The sequence below is a fragment of the Phyllosticta citriasiana genome (assembly GCF_038021145.1).
Source record: "Phyllosticta citriasiana strain CBS 120426 chromosome Unknown IWZ02scaffold_7, whole genome shotgun sequence".
Taxonomy (NCBI): Eukaryota; Fungi; Ascomycota; class Dothideomycetes; order Botryosphaeriales; family Phyllostictaceae; genus Phyllosticta; species Phyllosticta citriasiana.
In genome coordinates this window covers 1,738,592-1,763,820 of record NW_027117284.1, presented here as the reverse complement: position 1 = coordinate 1,763,820, position 25,229 = coordinate 1,738,592, and the positions used below count along the sequence as shown (strand labels likewise).

General features: G+C 56.9%; 6 protein-coding genes across 6 annotated transcripts; 5 read left to right on the top strand and 1 right to left on the bottom strand.

Annotated features, from left to right (window-relative positions):
• The first annotated feature begins 84 nt into the window (after nt 1-84).
• IWZ02DRAFT_283854 (uncharacterized protein) lies at nt 85-2,439 on the top strand. The gene is made up of 2 exons (XM_066763677.1): nt 85-357; nt 424-2,439. Exons 1-2 carry the CDS (start codon nt 310-312, stop codon nt 2,182-2,184), a joined length of 1,809 nt encoding a protein of 602 aa, XP_066622611.1. The 5' UTR covers nt 85-309; the 3' UTR covers nt 2,185-2,439.
• Nucleotides 2,440-3,313: 874 nt separating this feature from the next.
• On the top strand, nt 3,314-4,519 carry IWZ02DRAFT_379016 (BAG domain-containing protein; the record flags this gene model as incomplete). The annotated part of the gene is made up of 2 exons (XM_066765019.1): nt 3,314-3,480; nt 3,547-4,519. 2 exons carry the CDS (start codon nt 3,314-3,316, stop codon nt 4,517-4,519), a joined length of 1,140 nt encoding a protein of 379 aa, XP_066622610.1.
• A 721-nt stretch (nt 4,520-5,240) lies between these two features.
• Nucleotides 5,241-5,745, top strand: IWZ02DRAFT_433661 (uncharacterized protein; the record flags this gene model as incomplete). Its single annotated transcript, XM_066766310.1, has 2 exons — nt 5,241-5,464; nt 5,532-5,745. The coding sequence occupies 2 exons, from the start codon at nt 5,241-5,243 to the stop codon at nt 5,743-5,745; spliced, it is 438 nt and encodes a 145-aa protein (XP_066622609.1).
• Nucleotides 5,746-6,500: 755 nt separating this feature from the next.
• On the bottom strand, nt 6,501-10,369 carry IWZ02DRAFT_283730 (fungal-specific transcription factor domain-containing protein). The gene is made up of 6 exons (XM_066763676.1): nt 9,938-10,369; nt 9,086-9,881; nt 8,962-9,031; nt 8,367-8,914; nt 7,937-8,318; nt 6,501-7,891 (listed from the first exon to the last, which is right to left on the bottom strand). Exons 1-6 carry the CDS (start codon nt 10,209-10,211, stop codon nt 6,749-6,751), a joined length of 3,213 nt encoding a protein of 1,070 aa, XP_066622608.1. The 5' UTR covers nt 10,212-10,369; the 3' UTR covers nt 6,501-6,748.
• A 2,227-nt stretch (nt 10,370-12,596) lies between these two features.
• IWZ02DRAFT_469976 (AMP dependent synthetase and ligase) lies at nt 12,597-17,812 on the top strand (the record flags this gene model as incomplete). Its single annotated transcript, XM_066768760.1, has 10 exons — nt 12,597-12,753; nt 12,863-12,916; nt 12,981-13,239; nt 13,304-13,429; nt 13,680-13,684; nt 15,449-15,453; nt 15,752-15,947; nt 16,038-16,484; nt 16,550-17,179; nt 17,487-17,812. The coding sequence occupies 10 exons, from the start codon at nt 12,597-12,599 to the stop codon at nt 17,810-17,812; spliced, it is 2,205 nt and encodes a 734-aa protein (XP_066622607.1).
• A 777-nt stretch (nt 17,813-18,589) lies between these two features.
• On the top strand, nt 18,590-25,163 carry IWZ02DRAFT_283608 (SNF2 family DNA-dependent ATPase domain-containing protein). The gene is made up of 5 exons (XM_066763674.1): nt 18,590-18,722; nt 18,824-18,841; nt 18,902-24,343; nt 24,450-25,035; nt 25,086-25,163. Exons 1-4 carry the CDS (start codon nt 18,712-18,714, stop codon nt 24,784-24,786), a joined length of 5,808 nt encoding a protein of 1,935 aa, XP_066622606.1. The 5' UTR covers nt 18,590-18,711; the 3' UTR covers nt 24,787-25,035; nt 25,086-25,163.
• The last annotated feature ends 66 nt before the right edge of the window (nt 25,164-25,229 follow it).

Sequence of the window (25,229 nt, the reverse complement as noted above, 5' to 3'; positions counted from 1 at the left end):
CGTGGATGCCGTCGGTTGGCATTTTGGGTCGTCTAGGATCATGATTCAATGCTGGCCAAGACCGGAACCCTTGTGGGCGGGTAGGGCTGAGCACGTGATGTGGTTGGGCTTGGTTGTTTACTTCTTGCGTCACACGGACCCGTCCCGTCCTCCTCCACTCCTCACCGCACCCCAGCTACTCCTTCGCGGACGCCAAACCCGGCTGCGGCGCAACGTCCATCATCAGCTTCGGCTTCCTGTCGTTCCCTCGCGATTCAATTCCCTGTACCTGGCTTTTGATTGATTGCTTCTCTTTCGCGCTTCTTCGCAATGGTCTCGACGCGTAGGCGGTCCTCGAGGCTTGCCAGCACACCGAGGGTACGCTCCCTTTTCTCAGAGCGCCGCAGCGGCCGAACATACGAGCACCAACTGACCGAGTCACAGCGCGGCAACGCGTCCGGAAACCCATCCACGGCTGCTGAGACGGCTTCTCCAGCGCCTGCAACCATCACTAAGATGCCCACTCTGGGCGAAGTCGATGAAAGCCCTGATCCGGCACCTGTCGGGCCCGTCTCTACTCCCAAAGCCTCCGAGACTGCCAACAAGCACACTCCCACCACCGAAGCTCGCACCCCGGCCAACAAGAGCCCCATTGCTCCTAGCCGCGTCGAGATGCACCCACAATTCCATCACCACAGTACGGCAAAGCCGTTGCAAGAGGCCCGCTGGCTCGGCTTCATGGATATGGGCCCTCAGACGGAGCCACCTAAGAGGGGACCGAGCAAGATTCCCATCACCCAGGCAACCCCGACCAAGTCCCAAGAGCTGGGCAGGACCTTTTCTCCTCCCGACTTCAAATTCACCTTTCGCCACCCAGAACTCGAGCTCAGCCCTCAGGCCAAGAAGATGATGGAAGAGAGCAGGAAGGACGTTGAGAGGATTCGTGCACAGATGGCGGCCAACCCACAGCAGTACGGTTTGCAGACAAACGAGGAGCTTCAGCGCAAGATTGTCAAACCCAAGGGCAAGGCCACCAGATTCAGTGACGCCCATGCAAAGGCTTTTGCGAAAATGGACTCGATTGCCAATCACCCATCCGCCTTTCGCGCTGATTCCAGCCGCCTCAAGCCTAGTGCTGCAGCTGGCTCGCTGAAGCGCTCTCCATCCAAGGCAGAGCTCGACAAGGTTGAAAAGTCTACTCCCAAGATGTCGCGCACGAGGAGCAATGCTTCGCTTCAAAACTCGGACAGCAAGGAATCTGCAGGTCCGGCCAAGCGCGTCAAGCGGAGCAAGGATGACGACACTTCTGCTGCTCGCCCTGGTCCCAGAGACGGCAAGGAGAAGAAGGGCCTCGAGTCCAAAAGCGCCGTTGCGCCGCGCACTGGCATCCCGCGCCTGAACAATCTTACCACGCCTACCAAGGCATCTTTGGCTCGCTCTCAGAGCGTCAAGACGCTGAAGAAGACCGCACTCATCCCCGACGTTCCCAAATCTCCATCGATCCAGCACCTCACGACTCCATCCAAGGCCAAGTCGACTCTGCTCGAGGGAATTCGAAAGGTCGGACAGTCTGTGTCGCGTCTGCCAACTGTCAAGTCCATTCTGCGCAGCCCTGTGCGCCAGTTCTCGGACGATCCAGCCAAGATTGCTGCCGGCACACACCGTCCTCAGTCATCTGATCTCAACAAGGAATTTCCTGCTGTCCCAGCCGCCGAGCCCGTCCAAAAGCGCGTCAACTTTAGCGATAGCACGCTTGCCAAAGCAGACGACGAAGAGCCTGCGACTCTCAAGGCGGCCTCGGGCCGTGCCACGTCGGACGAGGTTTCGTCTGACGTAGTTTACCCCGACCTCTCGCATACGTCGCCTTTCCGCAGGGCCACGGGCGACTTTACCTTTCGCGCAGAGAAGACACTCAAGTTTGGCCCGTTCAAGCCCACGATTCGCCACGTACGCCCCAGCGACACTAGCGCTGCCTCCAGCACGTCGAACGACAATCAGGCCGCAAAGAAGCGCAAGGTTGACAGCACTGGCAAGCAACCCGATAGCGACAAGGAGAATGAAGAGCAGGAGCGTCCTGCAAAGAGGAGCAAGCCGAACATGACTCCAGCGGCAAAGAGCAAGACGCCGAGCCGCAGCAGCGTTGTGCGCGGTGGACTCAGCCGGACCAGGCTCAATCTTCTGGCTACGCCCAAGCGCCGTGGTTGAGGAACAGAAGGGAGCAAGGTTAGCGGGTGACGTCCGAGTGGTGGCACGCCACGAGCAGGTTTTGGCCGGGCTTGGCTTGGACACCCCGGACGGCGAGCTGAGGTGACATTCTGTTGTTTGACGCTGCTGACAGACTCGTCTCTGCTGGGCAGGGCACGGGGTCAAGGGCGTCGATGATTTCTCACGTCGCAACGATGCAAATGACTTTTTTCGGCTGCATCTTGTGTTTCTTTGGCCCAGTCATCACGGCATCGGCCTCGTTTCTACGCGACTAATTTCGGTATGGCAAAAGGAGCACGGCGAATGGCAATAATGGTTGTTGGATTTGTTGGGGGGCGGGCGCATTGCTGGCTAGCGGGATGATGATGCCTGATCAGACTGGGTTCTTCAGTTGTTTTTGCAGCGGTGCGATGCGCCGTGGCTGGACATGTCGCGAGACTGGCTTGAAGAATCGAATAGGTCGGTAGCTAGGGACGGTACAATGGAGCAGAGTGAAAAACGTTTTGTCGATGGTCGAGGGACCTGGAGCGGACGCGGGTACGCACGGCCCCGGCGCGGATAGCCGAGAAGTGGCGTTTTTGGCAGTGGCAGCCTCGTCTTGTCCTGCCTCTCTCATCCTCACCACCTGCTCCAGCCAACGACAACCCAAAGCCCTACTCCCACTCCCACTCCCACTCCCACTCCCACTCCCACGCTCATCCCCATCCCGCCAGCAACGACTTTGTCCCGTCTCTCCCTCCCTTTGCCTCACCCATCCCACCTCACGGCCGTCCCGCTCCCTCTAGCAACCGTGGCGTCGTCCGTACTGTCCTTTTTAGCTCACGCTATCAACCCATCTGAGCCGCAACCCGGTTCTGCGACAACACCAGATCAAAGTCGCCCACCGCTTGCCCTGCTGAGATCCAAGGTCGACGAGCTCCTCGCGCGCTTCAACATTAGCGCCCCACCCCAGCTGTCCTACCTGCTCCCGCCTGCAGGACCAACCGGCCTGCCTACCACGTCATCGCCCCTCGACCACCTCGTCACTGCCGTCGCCGCAAGATACTCGCAGGACCCCGCCTCTTTTGTGGCCGTCCTCGTCGCCACACTTTTGGCCGGTCTCTTCATAGGAGTCGTTAGTCTCCGTAGGATGTCGTGGACCAATCGTTTCGGCTCATGGAGCGGTCGATTTAGTCCCTTTGGGCGCGGCGATAGCAGCAACAAGGAGGTGTCGGACGCCGACTTTAGCTACATCACCAATGAGGACTTGGCCGCCAGCCAGAAGAACTTGGGCGCCGCGCCCAACAGCAACTCTTCGTCGACCGACGACCTCGCCGCCAACGAGACCAGCCGAACTCGAGGCCAGAACAACCATGCCCACAGCGGCGCCCCCGGCCGCGACAACGCCAACGGCGACACGGACGTTGTCGTCTTCAAGCACAAGCGCGTTAGCTATCCCGTACACTTCCCGCGCGGCTCCATCGACGACGACTCGCTGAGCATACGCGGGATGCGCGAGGCCGCGGCGCGCAAAATGGGCGTCGATGATCCGCGCCGCATCAAGCTGTTTTACAAAGGGCGGCAGCTCGAAGACGACCGTGCAGCCGTCTACTACGGGCTGCGGTCCGATTTGGAATCAGAAGTCATGTGCGTGGTCGGAGAAAAACCGTCATCGACCCGCAATCACCACAACGCCAAGTCCTCAACAACAACAGGAAGCGACCAACACACGCGCTCCTCCAACAGCTACAGCGACGACGAAGCTTCCTCGGCCGACGACGACTCGTACCGCTCCTCGACCCCTGGTGCCGACGCGCAGACGCAGAGCAAACGCAGCGGCAAGAAGCGCAACCGCCGCGGCGGCCGCAAACACAACAAAGGGGCGCGCGCCACGTCAGAAGTGCCTCAACCTCCCACAAACCAGCACGCCGGCGGCTACACAGGCGGTGCAGCAGGCTCCGAGTTCCTCGGCGTGCCCTTCACGACGGCACTCCCACCACGCCCCACGTCGTCGTCGGGGCGCCCCTCGCCCGCACCCTCGTCCTCATCCAACATGAAACAACCCGCCAACCCCAACGCGACGCCAAGGGACAAACTCGAGTCCCTCTCGCACAAGTACCACGGCGAGCTGCTGCCGCTGTGCCAGGACTTCATCGCACGCCCTCCGGCCGACGCCGCCAAGCGCGATTTCGAACACAAGCGCCTCACCGAGACGGTCCTCGCGCAGGTGCTGCTCAAGCTGGACGCGGTGGATACCAGTGGGGATGAGGGAGCCCGCGCCAGACGGAAGGAGCTTGTGAGGGAGTGCAATGCCATGTTGACGCGCTTGGATCGCGTTGTTAAGCCGATGGCGTAGCGTAGGCATAGTAGGTATGGGGGGAGCAAGAGGGAAGGGGAAGTGGAAAGGGGGTTGGATGATAGTGATCGGAGCGGGAATGAGAGGAGATGAAAGGACTTGAGATGGAAGATGCAGGAAAGGAAAGAAAGAAAGAAAGAGAGAGAGAGAGACTTTCCACGACTGTCACACTGTCATACCTTCATACCGTCCTGCCTCTTTTCTGGTGATTGATGCCCCCTCCCTCTCTCCAATCCATCAACGCAGGCAGCGGACCGAGCCGTCCGTCTGATCTTTCCTTCTTCCCAATGCGTCGGAAAGAGTAACTGCGACGTTGAGCCTTGGCGTCGCTTATGCAGGGCGTTGGTCGTCGTTGAATCAAGACATTCAGAATGCGTAGACATGCACGGTCCACGGTCGATTGTGCGTACCACCACCACCACTATTACCACCACCACCACCATTATTGGTCGCATCATGGATGCGTGGATGCGTGGATGCATGGATGCATGGATGCATGGATGTATGGATGTATAAACAGACGGAAGGAAGCATCATTGTATTGTAGAGCAGTGGGATAGTGGGATAGTTGTGTGGATGACTCGATGAATGAGAGCGATGGGGGTTAAGGGGTAGGGGTAGGGGTAGGGGTCGTAGAAGTCGCGTAAGCGAGTAAGCAAGCGAGAATGTGCGAATGTGCCAACGGACGTAAATGAGATGAGAAAGCTGAGTTGAATTTTATATGCATGGACGTATGTATGGATGTATGTGGATTGAGGCGTGTGTGAGAGTAAAGGCCGAGCAGAGAGAAGAAGAAGAAGAAGAAGAAGAAGAAGAAGAAGAAGAAGAAGAAGAAGAAGAAGAAGAAGAAGAAGAAGAAGAAGAAGAAGAAGAAGAAGAAGAAACCAAAAACATAGAATCAAACCATCACTCCTTTTTAAAAAGTATATGTAGTACATCTATACCGTCAACAAGAACCAAGGGCGGGAATGACAATGCCTAGAATGTTTTTCATCATCACAATTATCACAAGGCTTGAAAGTTCAAGACGAGAAGATAATTTACGCTTTTCTTCAAATCATGACAAAGTAGTACCCATACCATACCAAAGTACATCTAAACCACCCCGCCCTGACGACGACGACGATGAGGAGGAGGAGGAGGAGGAGGAGGAGGAGGAGGAGGAGGAGGAGGAGGAGGAGGAGGAGGAGGAGGAGGAGGAGGAGGAGAAGGAGGAGAACAACTAATCGTTCAAGTAGGCAAGCTGGAGAAGGGAGGTGGAGAGAAACTCCACACTTGTCCATCTACTTCTCACACCATCACCAATGAATAATACTTCTTCTGTCGATCTACAAACAGGGGCACAGATTCATTCCTAGGTCCCACACATACACACATACACACATACGCACGTGCGCAAAGCAAGCAAGCAAGCAAGGAAGCAAGCCGGCAGAAAACGGAAGCACGATGATGGAATGAATTTACACTTCTATGTATTTTTGTTCTTCTTCTTCTTCTTCTTCTCCTGCTCGCTCATACTACCTATGTACACAACACAAGACCCACATGACTGTCGTTCGTCATCATCGACGTCTTCAATCGTCCATGTGCAACCAACCAGCCCAGCCCAACTACATACAAACATTGGTGACCTATTCACGCATCATCCACCCACCGACAGTAGTGAGTCCCGAATCATCCGCGGCGGAATTTTGAACAACCGGATCAGACCAGACCAGACCAGACCAGACTAGAGACGCCAATCAAGAACCACCACAACAACCATGGACAAACAGGACAAATAGCCGGCGAATGAAACGAGGAGAAGAAAGTGCGTGTATAAAAGAAAGGGAGAAGTAAAGAAATCGAAGAGGAGAACAAGGACGAGGAAACAGAAGAAGAAAGAGTATGCCCAAACCGAAAGCCCAAACGCCGCCTGCCCGCCCGCCAAAGAGTCCATTCACCCACCCACAATGAAGTCATATGAGAAAGAAAGAAGGAGAGAAAGAGATTTCGCAAAGGGAACAAGAGAAAGAGAACACGAAGTGGGGGGTATCACAGTCCGAAGAAAGCCCAAGCATCCCTCCACCCACAAAACGCACTCACTAACGCTGTCATCATGAAGTCCACCTATCCACTCGTCCGTCTCTTCTGTGCATGCATTCATGCCTCGGTAGACACTGACGTACTTTCTCTCTGCAAGGCACCATAGCCGCCTCTTCCCGCCAACGACTAGCTCTGGCGATCACTTCATCGAAAACCCAGACCCAGACCCATGCCCATGCCCATACCCTGGCCCAGCATGCCAACGCCACTGCTGCCCTGATCAGCAAACATACCGGCCCACTCCTCGCTGCTGAATAAGTCATCGAGCCCCGCCGCACCGCCGCCCATGTGAGTTTGCTGTTGCTGTTGTTGTTGTTGCTGCTGCTGCTGCTGCTGTTGCTGGCGCATGGCTGCCGCCGTCGAAGACGCGCCAGATCCGGTCGACGACGGCGGCGGCAGGATACCGCCAAACATGTCGCCAGCAGCGGCGCCGTTGGTTTGGGCGTGCTGCTGCTGCTGGGCAAACAAAAAGGGCGTCGGGTCGTACATTTCGAGGTCGACCGTGGCGCCATGCGAGGGATCGTGGTGCGGCGTGGGCTGCTGCGGCAGAGCGTTGAACTTGTTGGCGCCGTTCGTGGTCTGGTGCGTGCTTGCCGTCGACGAGACGGGTGTGGCTTGGCCGCTGCGCTGCGACGAGCCCGTGAAGTTGTCGAGGTACGGATGCGTGCTAGCCGTGGTGCTGGCGCTCGAGTCGTTGGGGTTGATGTTGCTAAAGCCGTTGTTTTCAAACGTAGTCATGGGCTGGTTGGGGTAGGCCAGTGGGTCGTTGGAGGGGAACATCATGGCGGAAAGATCGGGAATCGGCGGGTTAAGGCCGTTGATGCGGTCGATGAAGTTGCTCTGGACCGGGCTAAAGGTGTACTGGTGTTGTGGTTGCGGTGCCTGGCTGAAGACTGGACTGGGGGTAAGGTTTGTTTGGAGCCCCCCAAAATATCCATTCGATGAGGTCGGGGCAGGTGTGTTTTGCTGGTAGCCAAAAGGATCAATCTCAGGGACTACGCTCAAGTGAGCTTGAGCAGGTGAGGACTGCGCATTCTGCATGTCGAAATGCGGTGGAAAGGACGCGCGGTGAGCTTGTTTGGCCTCTTCGTTGGCAGGAGAGGCGTTCTGGGGAAAAGTTTGCGCGCGCCTGGGTCCATTCTGCAAGTCATTGGACTCGGTGATGGGATATTCGAACTTGATCATTGGTTCGCGTTGGGGCGACTGCGCCCTCCGCTTGCGCGACGCAACCGCCAAAACGTTTTCTCGGCTTCTTGCGATGCGGTCAGGCAGTTGATTGAACACGGCCTGTATTTGTCAGCGGCAGTCGCATGGTCAACAGCACTCACAAACCTTGAGCGTCCTGGTACAGCGATCAGCTGCCATGCTGCGCTTGGCAAGGCTTTTCAAGACCTCTTTGCCCTCGTAAGCCTCCTTGAGAACCTCGTTGCTAGTTGGCGATTCGGGATTCTCCAGGGCAAAGTAGATGAGCGTCATTATGGAAAAGAATGTCGTGTACATGGTGAACCAGTAAGCGCCATTAAGCATGTCGCGCTTCTTCATCTCCATAGTGATGTGAATTATGTTTCTCGAGACGCTTATGCAAGCCGATGCGCACGCATAAGCCCTCTTGTCGAGCGAGCTGCAATTCGGAGACTTTGATACGTAGTGGAGGAACGGCCGGTACAGCATCATTTGCGTGTGGGCGTATGCCATGCGCAGCAATTGGCGGACACTGGATTGGTAAGCCGCTGATCTGATGCAAGCACTAGCTGCCACTTACCGAGTAATCATGGGCGTTTCTTCCCCACCAGGCTTCAATCCCGGAGGCAGATTTTCCATCCAATCCTGGAGATCCTTTTCAATCTCCCGAATGTCGGCGTAAGAGACGGTGTATGAGGCAATCTGCTGGCCATGTTTGTGCTGCGTCTTGGTTTTGATTGGGTACACAACACGGACGACCTTAGACAGAATGTTGATCAAAGTGCAGTGCGCATTGCACGCCGTTATGAGCGACACGGTGTTGGGCGGTGGACGCAAGTACTCCGTCTCGGTGATGTACTCATCGTCCAACTCTTCGGGTAGATCCTGGTCAACCTCGTCAAAGTTCAAAGTATGGGGCAACCCGAGGAGCGCCCCGACGTAGACATCCATTTTTCGAATGACCCAGAAACTCCTCTTGCGCATTTCTGTTTCAATCGGGTTGAATCTGTCGTTCATGGAACGATGCAACCCCATGCGCAACGCTGAGCGGAGGGCCACGCCAATGTAGGCATAGCAAGTTGAAAGCTTGGCCGACGACTGAAGAAAGAGAATCATAAAAATTACGGCCTAAGAGCGTGAGACATGGCGAAGGAACCGGAATTCGGCAAACCTACCTGCAGCCCATTGAGGTCGCGGCACATGGCAATGTCAAGGATGCCTCGAGCCGCCTTAAAATATTGCACTCTTTGACTCGTTAACCTCGGGGGTCATTTTTTTTCTTCAACAAATTATGCTTACCCATCGTTGATCGCATTCTCGTACCCAACTTCGTCAAGCTCGTCTGTGGGTCTTGCGAACAGAGATCCAAGGGCCAACACGGTGTACAGGAGCGGCAGGAAGCTGTGTTCCTGCGAGCCATAGTCGTCCGGCGACTTATTGTACATCTGGTCCAGGTTCCTCCAAAATGTAGGGAGATGAACAATGCGCAGCAAAGAACTGGCGTCATTGATGGCAGCATCGCAAAGTCGAATCGCCTTGTCTTTCGGAGGAAGCTCCGCACCCCCTGGCAAAGTGGGAATTTCAAAGTGGGACGGCGAGTCTTGTGAGCTCTTGGGTGACTCAAAGACGTACGAGATGGGACGGGTAGCCGGGAACGGAGAAGACTCGCTTTCGCCGTTTCCCATGAAGTCGAATTTTTCTCTCATTTTTCGCACGAAACTGAGGCCGGACGAGTGGCCGTGGTAGTCCCAGTAACCGTGCTCGTCCAAATCCAGCTGTCCGGTTGCCCGCACCATGGATTCCAGTTGTCCCTCTTCTCTTTGCTGAGCCTGAGGGATCAGATTATTTGCCTTGGGTGTCATTTGAGCAGAATCGACATTGGCGACAGTTTCAGAGGGAGTGTAGGCTTGGCTCTGTTGGGTCTGGGGCAGGATGCCCTCCTGCAGGCCGGCAACAATAGCAGGATCGTCGAGATTGACATTGGGCAAAATAGCGGCGAGCAATGCCTCTGCGCGTTTGAGGCGACTCTCCAAGGCTTCAACGTATTGAGGCGCGGCGTTGCGTCTGCGGTTCGAAGGTTGGTCGTACGTGCACTCTGACGAGAGGCTTGTCAGCAAATTGTGGCACGGCGGACAAGCACGGAAAACCAACCATAGCTGTAAACTGTGCAATGAGTACATGGCTGCTTCCCGTCGCACTTTATCTTTTTTCTTCTACACTCGTCACAGGCCCTCGTTACCCTCCGCCTCTTTTGCATGGGGACGGCGGGCCGCGGAGCAGGATTTTCAGGGCCGGTCTCGGTTGGCGAGTGCGGCGCGGAGTCATGAAGTTCTGTTTCGCTGTCCGGGTTGGCCGAGGATCCCAACGCAGCAGCCGGGTCATGGGCGCTGGCGGAGTCGTCGTTAGGCATGGAGTCGGTGTCCATTGACGTGAACAAGGATCAGGCGGTAGCGGGCGGTGGGTGTCGTGTGGTTGCAGCAGGGCGAGGTGACGTCGCGGGCAAACACCAAATTGGGTGGAGCGGTATGGTGTGGGATGTTCTGAAAGAGGCAGTGGATGAGAAGAGCGATTTATTGCAGGCCGGGCAGCATGTCAGCGGAGTCGTGTGGAAACAGGGCAGCCAGGACAGGCGCAGGTGGCGGTGATGCAAGAGAGGCGGGCTTAAGGCTACCGCCGAGAAGGGAAGGGAGACAGCGAGGAGTTTTTTGAAGGATTGACTCGTTGGTGACTGGGACGTGAGGCTAGGTGAGGAGGTAGCGAGTAGGAGAGGGGGAGAGAAGGGCGCAGAAGACGACGACGACGACGAAGAAGAAGAAGAAGAAGAACAAGAAGGCGTCTTCAGTTGTGCACGGCATGGCCCCGCCTTGTGGGTAGGGCTGTGTCGTCGGTCGGTGGCAGATCCGCTTGCTTGCACCCGCGGGATTCGCCGCCGAGTCAGGCACTACGCAGACGGAAAAAGCTTGGCCTTCGCTACGTCCACGAGAGCTGGTGCATCTCCCCCGCATCCGAGTCTTTGGTGTCTGGCCATGAGAAGAGTCGAGAAATGGTGTTGACGCTGCTCTCTCTAGACAGCAGACGGCCCGCGGCCGAGGCGGCCGTTCCGACCGCTCTGTCCAACCCCCCCTCCCCACCCCTGCTCGCTCGCTAGTTGGGCCCCGTTCCAGCAGTCCTGTCATCCAGCGTCTCGCCCTGTCGACAACATCGTCGTCCTTGCAACGACGCCGGGAATAACGACGACGACGGGCGTACAAGAGCGACTGCACGCCAGAACTCCACCTGCTGCGCGTGCTGCGTCGCTCCATCTCTGAGTCGCACACGGCGAGTGGGCGAGTGGACAGTCACGGCCGCAGAACAGTGGAGACTCGACAGGAGACGTCAGCCCGCTCGTTCGCTCGCTTGGACATAAGGGCAACTGGTGCAAGCGCACGCGTCGTTCCAGACGAGAGAAAATGCCTCTTCCATTCGCTGGCTAGCTCCTCGCTGCACCCCCTCGCCCATTGGCAGCTCGTGGTCTAGCAGGACGTCGTGCTTCCTGGCCAGAGATCGTCCTGACTAGGCCGCTGATCACATCGCTAGCCAAAATCATCAATCCCAGATCCAGGCCTTTTTTGACGACACCCACCCACCCCCCAGGTGGGTCATCCGCCACCGTTTGGACATCAACGGCGACTGAGAAATCGTTCGGAATCTTTCCGTCTGCGCCGTCTCATTCTGCCCGTGCCTCTTCCCGCCCGCCATCATTACCATCTGTTTCAGGAAACGCACCCGCCGCACCCTGATGGTCGCCGTCGAGGGCTTGCTGCTGTTGCCAAATATAAGCTTCACCTCAGCCTGAGACGCCGTTGTCATCCTCTAGCTGAAATGAGGCCACAGCCTGCCAAAGTCGCCGGAGATGCTTTGAATCTGGACCACGTCAAACCTCGTGTGAATGGAAGGCCGACCATTCATTCGTCCATTATTGTAACTCATCTAAACATTGGCTTCGTCTTGTCGATCCGTTGGCCTGTCTGATCCACTTTCAGCGCCTAGATAATGATGAGACGAAGTTGTGCATCAGAGCAGCCCGACCAGTCTTGAACAGGTGGAATGTGGACTGGATCCAAACATCGACGCGTACGCCGTGTTGAGTCAGGGGCACTACCAGAATGACGACGATGTGACGAAGATGCCTGGTGAGACTCTGTCAAACACCACGGCGAGCTTCATCTCCCAAGTCAAAGCCTCATCGATGCCACTGCTTTTCCGGCCTCATCGGAAACGTGTAGGCGGATGTGTGGTTTTTCGAGTGCGTTGTCAATTGAAATCGAGTCTTAGCCTTGCCCTGCCACAATGCTGCTGGTCGGATCAAATGAAGGGGGGACAATCGCAGCAGGAAACGAGTGAAGAATCAACCGAGTCTAAGTTGACCTCAAGGAGAAATAAGAGAGTGATTTTTTCGAGGCGTTGCAAGTGGGTGCGTTTGAGGCAGGGCGCCAGATGTGCATCCTGCAGCAAGCTCTGTCCAACGGTCGGAGTCGTCAACGACATGGAGGGGGCAAATCCTGCCGACCATGTTATATGCAAGCAGGCGAATAAAAGACAATGTAGCGGCAGCGATAGTAAGTGCTTCTGGAGTTGGGGACAGGCACATTGACTTGGCGAGGTGGTGGTTCAGGATCGATCGCCGACGGTCACGTGGGGCGGAACAACCTCTTCTCCGAAGGCCCAACTCGCTTCGCGAAATTCCCACTCCGAATTCGACGGCGGCGAAGACGACCATCGACAACGACATCCAACTAACCCACCACCACCCGACAGCAAACTGAGCAGGATGTCGACCTTCGAGCCAGTCATCGTCATCGACGGCAAGGGTCACCTCCTTGGCCGCCTGGCCTCCGTCGTGGCCAAGCAGTTGCTCAACGGCCAGAAGGTCGTTGTCGTCCGCTGCGAGGCCCTCAACATCTCTGGAGAGTTCTTCCGCGCCAAGTGTATGTGCACCAACCGCGACCGATTCGAAAACACGTGGAAATCCGGAACTTGGGATGGAATCGGGCATCTGGGAATATTGGACCTGGGCTAACGCGGAGACAACAACAGTGAAGTACTCGGCCTTCCTGCGCAAGATCACCCGCTACAACCCCACTCGCGGTGGTTAGTACAGAGCCCATCGAATACCCGAACGCCTCGAACGCGGTACTGATGGAATAATCACCAGGTCCCTTCCACTTCCGCGCTCCCTCCAAGATGTTCTGGCGCACCGTCCGCGGCATGATCCCCCACAAGACCGCCCGCGGTGCCGCTGCCATGGAGCGCCTCAAGACCTTTGACGGTGTTCCCCCTCCCTACGACCACGTCAAGCGCATGGTCGTTCCCCAGGCTCTCCGCGTCCTCAGGCTCAAGCCCGGCCGCAAGTACTGCACCGTCGGCCGCCTGGGCCACGAGTTCGGTTGGAAGTACCAGGACGTCGTTGCCAGGTTCGTACACTCGGAAACAGAAGAATCGCTGGACAGGCTTGTACTGACGGGTCGTGACTCACAGGCTCGAGGAGAGGAGGAAGGTCAAGAGCGCTGCCTACTACGAGCGCAAGAAGGCTCTCAGGAAGCAGCTGTCGGACGCGAAGAAGACCGCAAAGGTCGACGACAAGGTCAAGACTCAGCTCGCCGAGTACGGCTACTAAGTTACGGACGGTTGGGCCAATGGTGGCTTGGTATCAACTCCTGCATGGGTAGTGGGCACGGGTCGGCGCGTGTGCATGGAAACGGGGAGACGGTTATGAAAGGTCCCCGCTCTCGAGATTCAGAATTGCCGGCGGTACGATCAAAAATTCCTACGATCAACTGGGAGGCGCTCGTACGGACATACAAATCCAGATGGCTTCTCATACCCTTTTTTTGCTTCTGCCTACGGGTTGTAGTAGAGGTTCAAATGGAAACTCCTGAAAGCATGACGCATGGTCGAGTGCTGGCTGACGAGACTTGAAACTACAACTTTTGTCAATTTTGGATGGACGAAGTCAAGGACGATACAATGAGAAGGAACGGGGCCCGTTTGACAGGGACGACGAGCGTCTTGACCACTACCAGATCCCTGGCCTTCAGAGACGCCACAACTGACATGACAGCAAGTCGCAGCTACAGCTTGATCAGAGACGGACAACAGCTCAAGCATCCTGCCATCAGTCTGGCATTCGCTAATTCCTCGGACCAAGTGCGCCTCTGACTCGCGCGGGATCGACAGCTTCTCGCTTCCCCACACTCCGCCATTCGTCACTGTTGCAATGATTGCGAGGGGGAAGAGGGAGGGGGGAATGAATGTGGATTGATGGCATGGCTCGACTGAGAACGTGATGGTTGCAATGTCCTTGAGCAGCATATGAATTTGTGCAACATTTCAAAGCCAAAGAATTATGTAGCCAGCGTAGTTATTCAAGGGGACTGACAACAGCTGCCGGATGCTTGTCACCTGCGCACGAGTTGGTCAAAAACTCAAAAAGCAAAAGAACCATCCAATCAACACGCCTCGCGACGGATCCGCCAATCCTGCCCGCTGCTGTCTGTCGACGCCAGGGCGGGCGCTCTCGCGCCGAGGCGTCTCGTTCCGCTGCCGCGCGCTCATTCGACTGGACCGGATTGGACTATTGGGCCGCCCTCGCCTCGACTCGACTCGACTCGACTTCACGAATGGATGACTCCCTCCCCGCTGTGATTGGCTCCACCCGCATCCATCCGCAGACTCCAGCTACCTACCTAGGTAGCTTCCCTGCTCCACACTTTTCCCCGCCCGCTCGCCAGTGCCACCACGGACGGACGACGAGGGCCCACCACAACCAGGCGAACGCCTGACGCGACGAATCGACCGCTCACAACTACATCTCATCGATCAATCGCAGCAGCTTCCCAGATTGTGTCGAAAACGACGACGGGAAGGGAACAGCATCACAGCCAGTCAACTGCTCGTCGACTGGCCCACCAGCGCCAGAGCAAAACAAGCAAGAGCGGGGTTGGGATCAAGACGACGTCGAATTATTGCCTCCAGCAGGCGACACCACGGCGGGACCTGCAGGCCCGCATTACCTCATACCCTGCCAACCGACTCTGCGTCCGCTCCTAGCTAGCTACACGATACCTAAAAACCTTGCCTACTCATCCGACTGCCGGTCACCGCTTTTGAAGCTGCCGCTCGTCCGTTCTGCCTCTTCTTCTTCTTTCTCTTTTCTTGTCCGCCTACCTACATACTCAATTATCCATCCTTCAAACCTCTCAGACCAATTCATCAGCCATCTCCTCTAACATCTGAAATTGCACTTCTTTCCTCTTCAAAAGGCGCTTTCTCGATCCGCTAACCAGCGGCGGAGTAACTCCCCCTCACAAGCACAACCTTATCCACCACAGCAGCCAACCTAACTCTACCCACCCACAACACCAGCCCACCTCCTCCGTCATGGCACCACCACCAGACAACAGCAACGGCTCCGTCAAGGGGCCGCTCCCCGCCGCACCAGCACCACAACCGCCTCCAGCCACCAACTCGCAAAGCCTCGACCACGACGACCACGACCACCACACCCTCCTCGCCACAGCGACATCGCGTCTACGCACGCTCGCCGCGCAGTTCCTGCACTCGACGGCGCCCGGCACGTCGGCCAACAACAACGCCAACAACAACAAAAACGGAAACAACCAGTCCGAGTACATCAACGACGACGACTACTACGATGTCGCCAGCGACGCCATTATTCAGATCGAGCGCGTGCGCAGGTACGCGGGCAAGACGAAAGCCGCCGCGGCGGATGCGGGACCGAGGGAGTTTCGGCATCGGTATAATTACCACACGCTGAGCCCGACGGCGTGGTTGCCGCGGGCCGCGGACATTGAGCCTGGTGTATGTCAATTCTTGTCGCCCCCTCGTCTTGTTTTTTTCTTGGGAGAAAGATAGGGCGTTGAGGATTCTTTTGGCATGCTGACTGATGTCGCGTTGGCAATGTAGGCTCTCGCCGTGCACCACACTACCGCCAATGGCCAGCTGCTGCGGCGCACGTATGCTGAAGTGGCAGACCGCGCGCGCGGCCTTGCGTACTTCTTGATCAAGCATGGCTACAAGCGGGTGGGCATTCTGGCACCGAATACGCCTGCGTTCTTGGAGGCGACTTTTGGAATAGGCGCCGCGGGGGGCGTCAACGTCGGTACGTAGTCCCGGGCAAGAAAAGACGGCGGAAGCCTTAGCAAAAGCGGAGAAGCTGCATGTGCGACTGACTAGAGCGACTTGTGTCTAGCCGTCAACTACCGTCTCAAGCCCTCAGACATCACGTACATCTTCGCCCACGCAGACGTCGACCTCATCATCGCCGACGCCGAATTCGTCCATCTACTTGACACGTTCCGCGAAGACCGCCCCGCCGTCACTATACTCGTAGACGCGGACACGGACGCCACCGAAGGCGAGTTGAGCGGGCCATACGACGACGCGGTCCTCGAGGGCCTCGTGCACGACCGCGAGACGGGTGGACGCGGATGGAGCGGGCTGCAGACGCAGACGAATAGCGAGAACGACGTTATTGCGTTGGCGTACACGAGCGGGACGACGGCGCGGCCCAAGGGCGTCGAGTACACCAGCCGCGGCGTGTATTTGGCTGTGCTGGGAAACGTCATTGAGAGCGGCTTGAATTGCTACCAGGGCCGGTGTCGGTATCTGTGGACGCTGCCCATGTTCCATGCTACTGGTTCGTCGTCTCTTCCGGGCTAACCTAAGCGATGCAGTAAATTGACACTTGCTCTTGGATTATAGGCTGGACTTTCCCTTGGGCTGTCACGTCGGTTCGGGGCACGCACTACTGCTTGCGCAAGATTGACTATCCAAAGATTTGGAAGCTGCTGAAGGATGAAAAGATTACGCACTTCAATGCCGCACCTACCGTCAATACGCTGCTATGCGCCGCCGAGGGCGCGCAGCGTCTGGAGCACCCCGTACGCGTGACGGTGGCTGCAAGCCCTCCAACCGCCCATCTTTTCGAGACCATGACAGCACTGAACCTGCATCCAGTGCACGTCTACGGCATGACCGAGACCTATGGGCCAGTGACGGTAGGATACCACATGCCTGAGTGGGACGAGCTGCCAGCCAAAGAAAAATACGCCAAGATGGCGCGGCAGGGACACGGCTACGTGACGAGTCTGCCGGTGCGAGTCGTTAAGACGGATCAGCCCGAGGGCGTGCTAGCCGACGTCGCAAAGGACGGCGTCGAAATTGGGGAGATTGTGTTTGCTGGCAACATTTGCGCCAAGGGCTACTACAAAGATCCAGAAGCCACGCGAAAGCTGTACGCAGGCGGGGTGCTGCATTCTGGCGACCTAGCCGTGTGGAACACGGATGGCGCAATCCAGATCCTGGACCGGGCAAAGGACATCATCATCAGCGGTAAGTAGATGCTTTCTACTTGTGTGAAGACGTCATGGAGGTCGGTGGACGGCCACTGGCGTGTCCGACGCGGCGCGGGTGATTCCGGACCCTGCTGGGATGTGTGGATGATCATCTTTCCAGTGTGGGGCAGTGTACGGAGGGCTGCCGGTTTTTTTTTTTTTTTTTTTCTTTGCATTAATTTCCGTGTTTGAATCGGACGAGGGCCATGTCGAGCGGCCACGACAAACGCGCCGCTTCTGGAAGGCTTGTGCGCACGAGATTCGACGACGGGGTTCGCGGATTGCGGTGGCTAACGGTTGACCAGGCGGCGAAAACATTTCGTCTGTTGCCTTGGAGAGCATGCTCGTGACGCACCCCGACGTGCTGGAGGCGGGCGTGGTCGCGGTCGCTGACTCACATTGGGGCGAGAGACCCAAGGCGTTCGTTACGATCAAGGCTGGCGGCAGGTCGTCGCAGGTGCGCGGCGAAGATATCATCGAGTGGGCCAAGCACCAGAGCGCGATTAGCAAGTTCATGGTGCCGCGCGAGGTCGAGGTGGTGGCGGAGCTGCCCAAGACGTCGACGGGCAAGGTCAAGAAGAACATTTTGCGCGAGTGGGCCAAGGGCGCCGACAGGAAGGCGGTCAGATAAAATGCAGATGGGCAAGGCGGACCGGGGGAGCAGGCAGGCGCGTGGGAGGGAGCTGGGCGATCAGCAGCGAGAGGACAAGGAAGAGGCTGAGCAGGCAGGCAGGGCGAGCGAGTCTGGAAAGGCCATCTGTCATGTGCGAGCACAACGGCGACGCGTGCGTGCGTGCGCGTGGGCGGGCGGGATGACAGAGACTGGCGCAAAGCAGTGGTAGTTGTTTTGCAGAGAGCGAGAACAAGAGGACGATGACGGGGTTTTGGAACTGAGACGCGAGGGCGGGTGTCTGCAGGTCGAAGCTTGATCCCGGTCGCGGGCAAAATTTGGCGGCGGCGAGGGTACTGTCGGCGTAAGGTTTGCGGAGATGGGACTGGAGCAAGGACGAGGGCGACGACAGGAACAAGAGAAGGTGGTCCTGGGAGATTGATCAGAGAAGAGGAGAAGGAGATGATAGAAAAAAAAGGAAGAGAGAGAGAGACATGAGGTCGAGGAAGAGCGTTGGCTGGTGCTGTGGTTGGCAATTTGCGCGGCGGCTAGACCAGGACAGGCAGGCGGTGTGGCTAGCCTCCGCCCGGAACGGCTGCCACCTGCGGGCGTGAATCGAGACGTATAAGACTGCACCGCGCGCACGTCAAGCGCCAATGTGACCAACGCCCCCATCACCAATCCGCCGCCCCGAGCCCGTTTGCCCGCCAACCCAACCCAACCTAACCTAACCTAACCTACATTATCAATCCCGTAACCCTACCTTTTTCTTTTTGTCCTGCCCTGCTCCGTCCTGCCCTGCTCCATCCTGCCCTGCGCCCCCTCGGCTCCCGGCCTCGGCCCTCCCTCGCTGCGAGCATGCGACTCTGATCCTGCTCGTCACATCTTGAAATTGATCGCCGTGGTCACGACTTTTGGACATGGCGTCGCGGTAAGTTGCTGCCAGCCAATCACATGTTCCCATTGATCGCTGGCAGGGCCCCGAGGCCCCCCAACCGTCGATCTCGCCCGCTGACTGACTTGTTTTTACAGCCTGGACCGCTTAGTCACGTAAGTCTCGCGACTCTCGATTCTCTCGACACAACAACAACACGTCTAACAACGTTCCAGCCTCCTCGAGACCGGGAGCACCCAGCTCATCCGCAACACTGCCGCCCAACAGCTTGCTGACATTCAAAAATCACACGCCGAAGAACTCTTCAACCTCCTGACCCGTGTAATCCCCTACCTGCGCTCCAAGTCATGGGACACGCGAACCGCCGCTGCCAAGGCCATTGGCGGCATTGTCGAAAACGCTCAAAAATTTGACCCAAACGCCGACGAGGATTTCATCAAGACCGAATCTAATGGTCATTTAAATGGTGCAGTGAAAAAGGACGAATTCGTCGAGTTGCCTCCACTGCCCGAGGATCAGCTTTCCCTCGAGACGCTCGATATCGCCCTAATTCTCAAAAATGGCAAGCATTTGCTCGGTAGCGCCGGCAAGGAGTACGACTTTAAGCTTGCGGCCATGGACCCGGCCGAGCGCCTTGCTTACCAAAAGAGAAGTCTTAAGGCCCGTCTGGGAATCGGCGGCGAGTACTTTGAAGAGGATCTAGTCACCCATGACGACATTGCGCCCGCTGCATCCAGGGGAAGCATGCCCCCGCCCACTCCTGGCATGCAAAAACTCGACACCAAGGTCCCGCGCACCAACAGCGTGTCGTCCCCACCCCAGTCGGCGACCTCTCCAAACGAGCACCCCGCTCAGACGCCCGTCGATGAGAATGGCCACCAGCTCAGCAAACGGCAGCTCAATGCGCTGAAGCGCAAAAACAAGCAGCACCTCAAGGGACAGGCCAGCAAAGTCCGCATCATTGATATTGCAAACCGCAGGCCCAGCCACGACCACAATGAAACGCCGGCTGAGCCGGTGGCCGTCAAGTCCGAGGTCAAGAGCGAGGTCAAGAGCGAGGATGGCGACAGCAAGGTTCAGGACTACTTTTCGTTGGAGCGCCACGGCGGCGACGACGACAGCAAAGTCGTGTCCGAGTTTAAGGGAGCACCAATACCCGAAAAGCCCGTGATCCAGTCCGAGGCCGAAGAGGAGGGCGTGGAGTGGCCGTACGAGCGGCTGTGCGAAATTCTGACGGTCGATCTCTTCGATCCCAACTGGGAAATTCGGCATGGCGCCGCAATGGGACTGCGCGAGGTCGTCCGTGTGCACGGATTGGGTGCCGGCCGACGACGAGGCAGGAGCAAAGCGCTCAACGACCTGCAGAATCAAAGATGGTTGAATGATATGTCATGTCGCATATGCTGCGTCTTTATGCTAGACCGGTTTGGCGACTACATATCAGATAATGTCGTTGCACCCATCCGAGAGACTGCTGGTCAGACCCTCGGTGCAGTACTACAATTCCTTTCACCAGAACTCGTCCGGGCCGTCTACACGGTCCTCTACCGCTTGGTGATGCAAGATGAGTTTAACGAAAAGCGCGTCTGGCAGGCCTGCCACGGCGGCATGATTGGGATGAGGTATCTCGTCGCCGTTAGGAACGATTTGCTCTTGACAGACTCTTCCCTCATGGACGGCGTCCTCAATGCTGTCATGCGCGGGCTCGGCGACTTTGATGACGACGTGCGGGCCGTCAGCGCCGCAACATTGATACCCGTGGCCAAGGAATTTGTAAACCTCAGGCCTGCCGCGCTCAACAGCCTGATTGGAATCGTGTGGGATTGTCTGTCTAACCTCAGCGACGACCTGAGCGCTAGTACCGGCTCAGTCATGGATCTGTTGGCCAAACTGTGCAGCTTCAACGAAGTCCTCGACGCCATGAAGCTGAATGCGGCCAAGGATCCGGAGCAGTCATTCACGCAACTCGTCCCTCGTCTTTTCCCCTTTCTCCGCCACACCATTACCAGCGTGCGATCTGCCGTGCTCCGCGCGCTCCTCACCTTTCTCGACATTGAGGGTGACGGGACCAAGGGATGGATCAACGGCAAGGCTCTCCGCCTGGTTTACCAAAACCTGCTCGTGGAGCGCAACGAGGGTGTGTTGAGGCTGTCGCTGCAGGTTTGGAACAGACTTGTCGACGCACTCTGCGCGCAAAGTCCAGACGTCTTTGCCACTGAATTCCAGCAACACCTTGACCCGCTCGTTGCGCTAACGATACATCCCGTTGGTGTGTCTCGCCATCCGATTCCCATGGATACCACTCTCTTCATCAGACCCTCGGGACAGTCATATGCTCCGACCTCGCACGCCGCAAAGCGCGTGTCTCCAGCTTCGGCGCCCGCCGAGCCGGCGACAAAGAAGCGTCGAAAGGTGGAAAAGCAAAAAGAAAAAGAGCCGCCCCCTCCATCAGCCCACAACATTGACGCTCCCATGATGGAAGGAGACGTCGACCTCGTTGGAGTGGAGACCATTATCCGTTCAAAGATTCTTGCCGCCCAAGCGTTGGGCAAGGCCATGGCATCGTGGCCAAAGTCGTCACGCCAAGGCGTGTTTGCTCCACGTCTCTTGTCACAATTGCTCTCTCCCTATTCTTCTACTCAGCTCACAACGTGTATGATTGCCGAAGAGTTTGCCAGAGCGTCCAAGGGTCAACAAGACGACTTGGCTAAGGATTTTGTCAAGATCTTGCGCACCATGGTCGAGGACGAACGGCCCGGCTGCTATGGCGATCTCACCAGCTATCTCACAATTGTGCGCGCTCAGTGCCAGTCCCTGCTCAACTCGTTCCGCGATTTGGGTCACATTTCTACTTCAAAGCTACCCAACCTGGCAGTGGTCGTGCAGGGCGAGCCAGACGCAAGCCAGTTTGCTTTTGGCATTGCCGACGGCGAGAAGATTGTTGGCCCCGAATTCGAAAAGCTCAGAAAGGCTCTTACTCCGGCCAGTCGCGTTGCGGCGCTTCAACCCCTGCTTGCTGCGCAGTCAGATGTGCAAGCTGCTATTGACGAAGCAAAGACTGTCAAGCAGGAGAGAGACGTCCGCATCAAGGCCGCCGCAGCAGGCGCCGTCGTCGCGTTCCGCGAGATCCCCAAGAAGCCGGCGCTGACCATCAAGGGGCTCATGGACTCGGTCAAGAATGAGGAAAATCCAGATCTTCAGAGACGCTCGGCGGCCGCTGTTGCGATTCTCGTTGAGCATGTCGCAACTCAAGGCAAGCGTGTCGTCGTGGAAAAGGTCGTGGGCAATCTGGTCAAATTTTGCTGCATGGAGACTGCGGAGACGCCAGAATTCCATCCCAACGCCGACGTCGAGGTCGGTATTCTCTCTCTTAAGAAGGAGGAGGATGTGCGAGACCATCCCGACGCCGCCAAATTCGAAAAGGAAGCCAAGGCCGCTCGCATCACTAGGCGCGGTGCAAAAGAGGCGCTCGAGCAGATGGTCGTCAATTTTGGCAGCGAGCTGTTTGAAAAAATTCCCATACTCCGCACGCTTATCGAGGCGCCGATCCAACGCGCTTTCGTCGGCGACGAGCTCCCTGCCGACGTCAAGGATCCAGATAGTCCCTTTGGACAAGAGGTCGTCGATGGCCTCTCGACACTGCGGGCACTGGTTGGAAGGTTCCACCCCAATCTCCACTCATTTGTCCTTGAGTTGTTGCCGCTCATTGCCCGGGCACTGCATTCACGGCTTTCTGTGTTGCGTTATGCCGCAGCAAAGTGTTTTGCCACCATCTGTAGTGTAATGACTGTCCAGGGCATCACGATGCTGGTTGAAAAGGTCATGCCAGCGATTAGCAATCCGGTCGATGTCCACTGCCGCCAGGGTGCCATTGAGTGCATCTACCACCTCATACACGTCATGGAGGACGGCATCCTTCCCTACGTCATCTTCCTCATCGTCCCCGTCTTAGGTCGCATGAGCGACTCGGACAACGACGTTCGTCTCATTGCTACCACCACATTTGCTACCTTGGTCAAGCTTGTTCCTCTCGAAGCGGGTATCCCGGATCCGCCTGGACTCTCGGAAGAGCTGCTCCGGGGCAGAGATCGCGAGCGCAAGTTCATTGCTCAAATGCTCGACGCCAAGAAGGTGGAGCCGTTTGAGATTCCCGTCGCCATCAAGGCAGAGCTCCGTTCGTACCAGCAAGAGGGCGTTAACTGGCTCGCCTTTCTCAACCGCTACCACCTCCACGGCATCCTCTGCGACGACATGGGCCTGGGCAAGACGCTGCAGACAATTTGCATCGTCGCGAGTGACCACCACAACCGCGCCGAGGAATACAAAAAGACGGGTTCGCCCGACGTGCGTCGCCTGCCTTCGCTCATTGTCTGCCCTCCCACGCTTTCTGGCCACTGGCAGCAAGAGATTCGCTCGTATGCGCCGTTTCTCAAGCCAGTTGCGTATGTTGGTCCTCCCGCTGAGCGTGCGCGTGTGCGTCCCGAGCTGGACAACGCAGATATTGTCATCACCTCGTACGACATTTGCCGCAACGACATTGATGTACTTTCTCCTCTTAATTGGAACTACTGCGTGCTTGATGAAGGCCACCTCATCAAGAACAGCAAGACCAAGACTACCATGGCTGTCAAGCGTCTTCATTCCAACCATCGTCTCATCCTTACTGGTACCCCTATCCAAAACAACGTGCTGGAGCTCTGGTCCTTGTTTGACTTTCTCATGCCCGGCTTTCTGGGTTCTGAAAAAGTGTTCCAAGACCGCTTCGCTAAGCCCATTGCTGCATCACGCTTTTCCAAGTCCTCGTCAAAGGAGCAAGAAGCAGGTGCTCTCGCCATCGAAGCACTGCACAAGCAAGTCTTGCCCTTTTTGCTGCGTCGTCTTAAAGAAGAGGTGCTCGACGACCTGCCGCCCAAAATTCTCCAAAACTACTACTGCGACCTGTCAGACCTGCAGCGGCGCCTCTTTGACGACTTTACGCGCAAGGAAGCCAAGACGCTGGCGGAGAAGGCGTCGTCAGACGACAAGGAGAGTAAGCAGCACATTTTCCAGGCGCTGCAGTACATGCGCAAGCTGTGCAACAGCCCGGCGCTCGTCATGAAGCCCGAGCACAAGCAGTACCAGGACATCCAGTCGCTGCTGGCCAAGACGGGCTCGTCGCTCCGCGACGCGACTCACGCGCCCAAGCTGACTGCTCTGCGAGACTTGCTGCTCGATTGCGGCATCGGAACCCAGCCGTCCGAGTCGTCATCGGGCGGCGGCGACGTGCCAGCCGCCTCAGAGGCCGTCAGTCCGCACCGCGCGCTGGTCTTCTGCCAAATGAAAGAAATGTTGGACATGGTGCAAGACACGGTGCTCAAAAAGATGTTGCCATCGGTTCAATTCATGCGGCTAGACGGCAGCGTCGAAGCCTCGCGCCGACAAGAAATCGTCAACAAGTTCAACAGCGACCCCAGCTACGACGTGCTGCTGCTGACGACGAGCGTCGGCGGCCTGGGGCTCAACTTGACGGGCGCCGATACCGTCATTTTTGTCGAGCACGACTGGAATCCGCAGAAGGATATGCAGGCCATGGATCGCGCGCATCGCATTGGGCAGAAGAAGGTCGTCAATGTGTATCGCATCGTCACTCGGGGCACGCTGGAGGAGAAGATTTTGAAGTACGTGGCTCGCTTGCCCGCTTTCCTTCCCTTCCCATTAATTTTCTTTCCATTTTCCTCGTTTCTTCCCTCGCAGAGCTGCATTGCTAATTTTCCGCGCAAACAGCCTCCAACGCTTCAAAATCGACGTGGCCAGCACGGTCGTGAACCAGCAAAACGCCGGTCTCGGCACCATGGAAACAGACCAGATCCTCGACCTCTTCAACCTATCAACCGACGGCGCCGACAACCCGCTCGCCTCGTCGTCATCGGCCAACAACGCAAACGCCAGCGGGACCGCCGCCGGCCACGACATTTCCGAGGAGGACGCAGTCGATGCGACGGGCGAGGTGCGCGAGAAGGGAAAGAAGGGCTTCCTCGATGAGTTGGGTGAGTTGTGGGATGAGCGACAGTATCAGGAGGAGTTTGATTTGGATAGCTTTTTGGCTAGTATGAAGGGATAAGGGTATGCGTGTGTGTGTGTGTATGCATGGAAAGGAAGGGATGGAGGAATGGCAAAAAAGAAAGAGAAGAGAACAAAGAGGTTAAAGAGATGAGCGGCGTAGTATTGGGATTGATGGGATGGATGGGAGTGTGTACGTGTCTGATTATCTGTATGGATGGATGGACGACGAACGAACGATGAACGAACGGACGATGAACGAACGGACGATGAAAGAAAGGAAGAGCGGAAAGGAGGAACCAACCATTCAGTCAGTCAGTCGAATTGAATAAGTGAATCAATCTAATTGTTACCCAACAGTCAGTTTCCCTCCCCTTTCTTGTCCAACTGTCTTCCTTCCCGTCCGACCGACCATTGATGGATTGATTGATGAATGGTTGGATGCATGGGTACGTATGTACGTATGTACGTAGGTGGGTGGGTGGGTGTGTGGGCGGCATGATG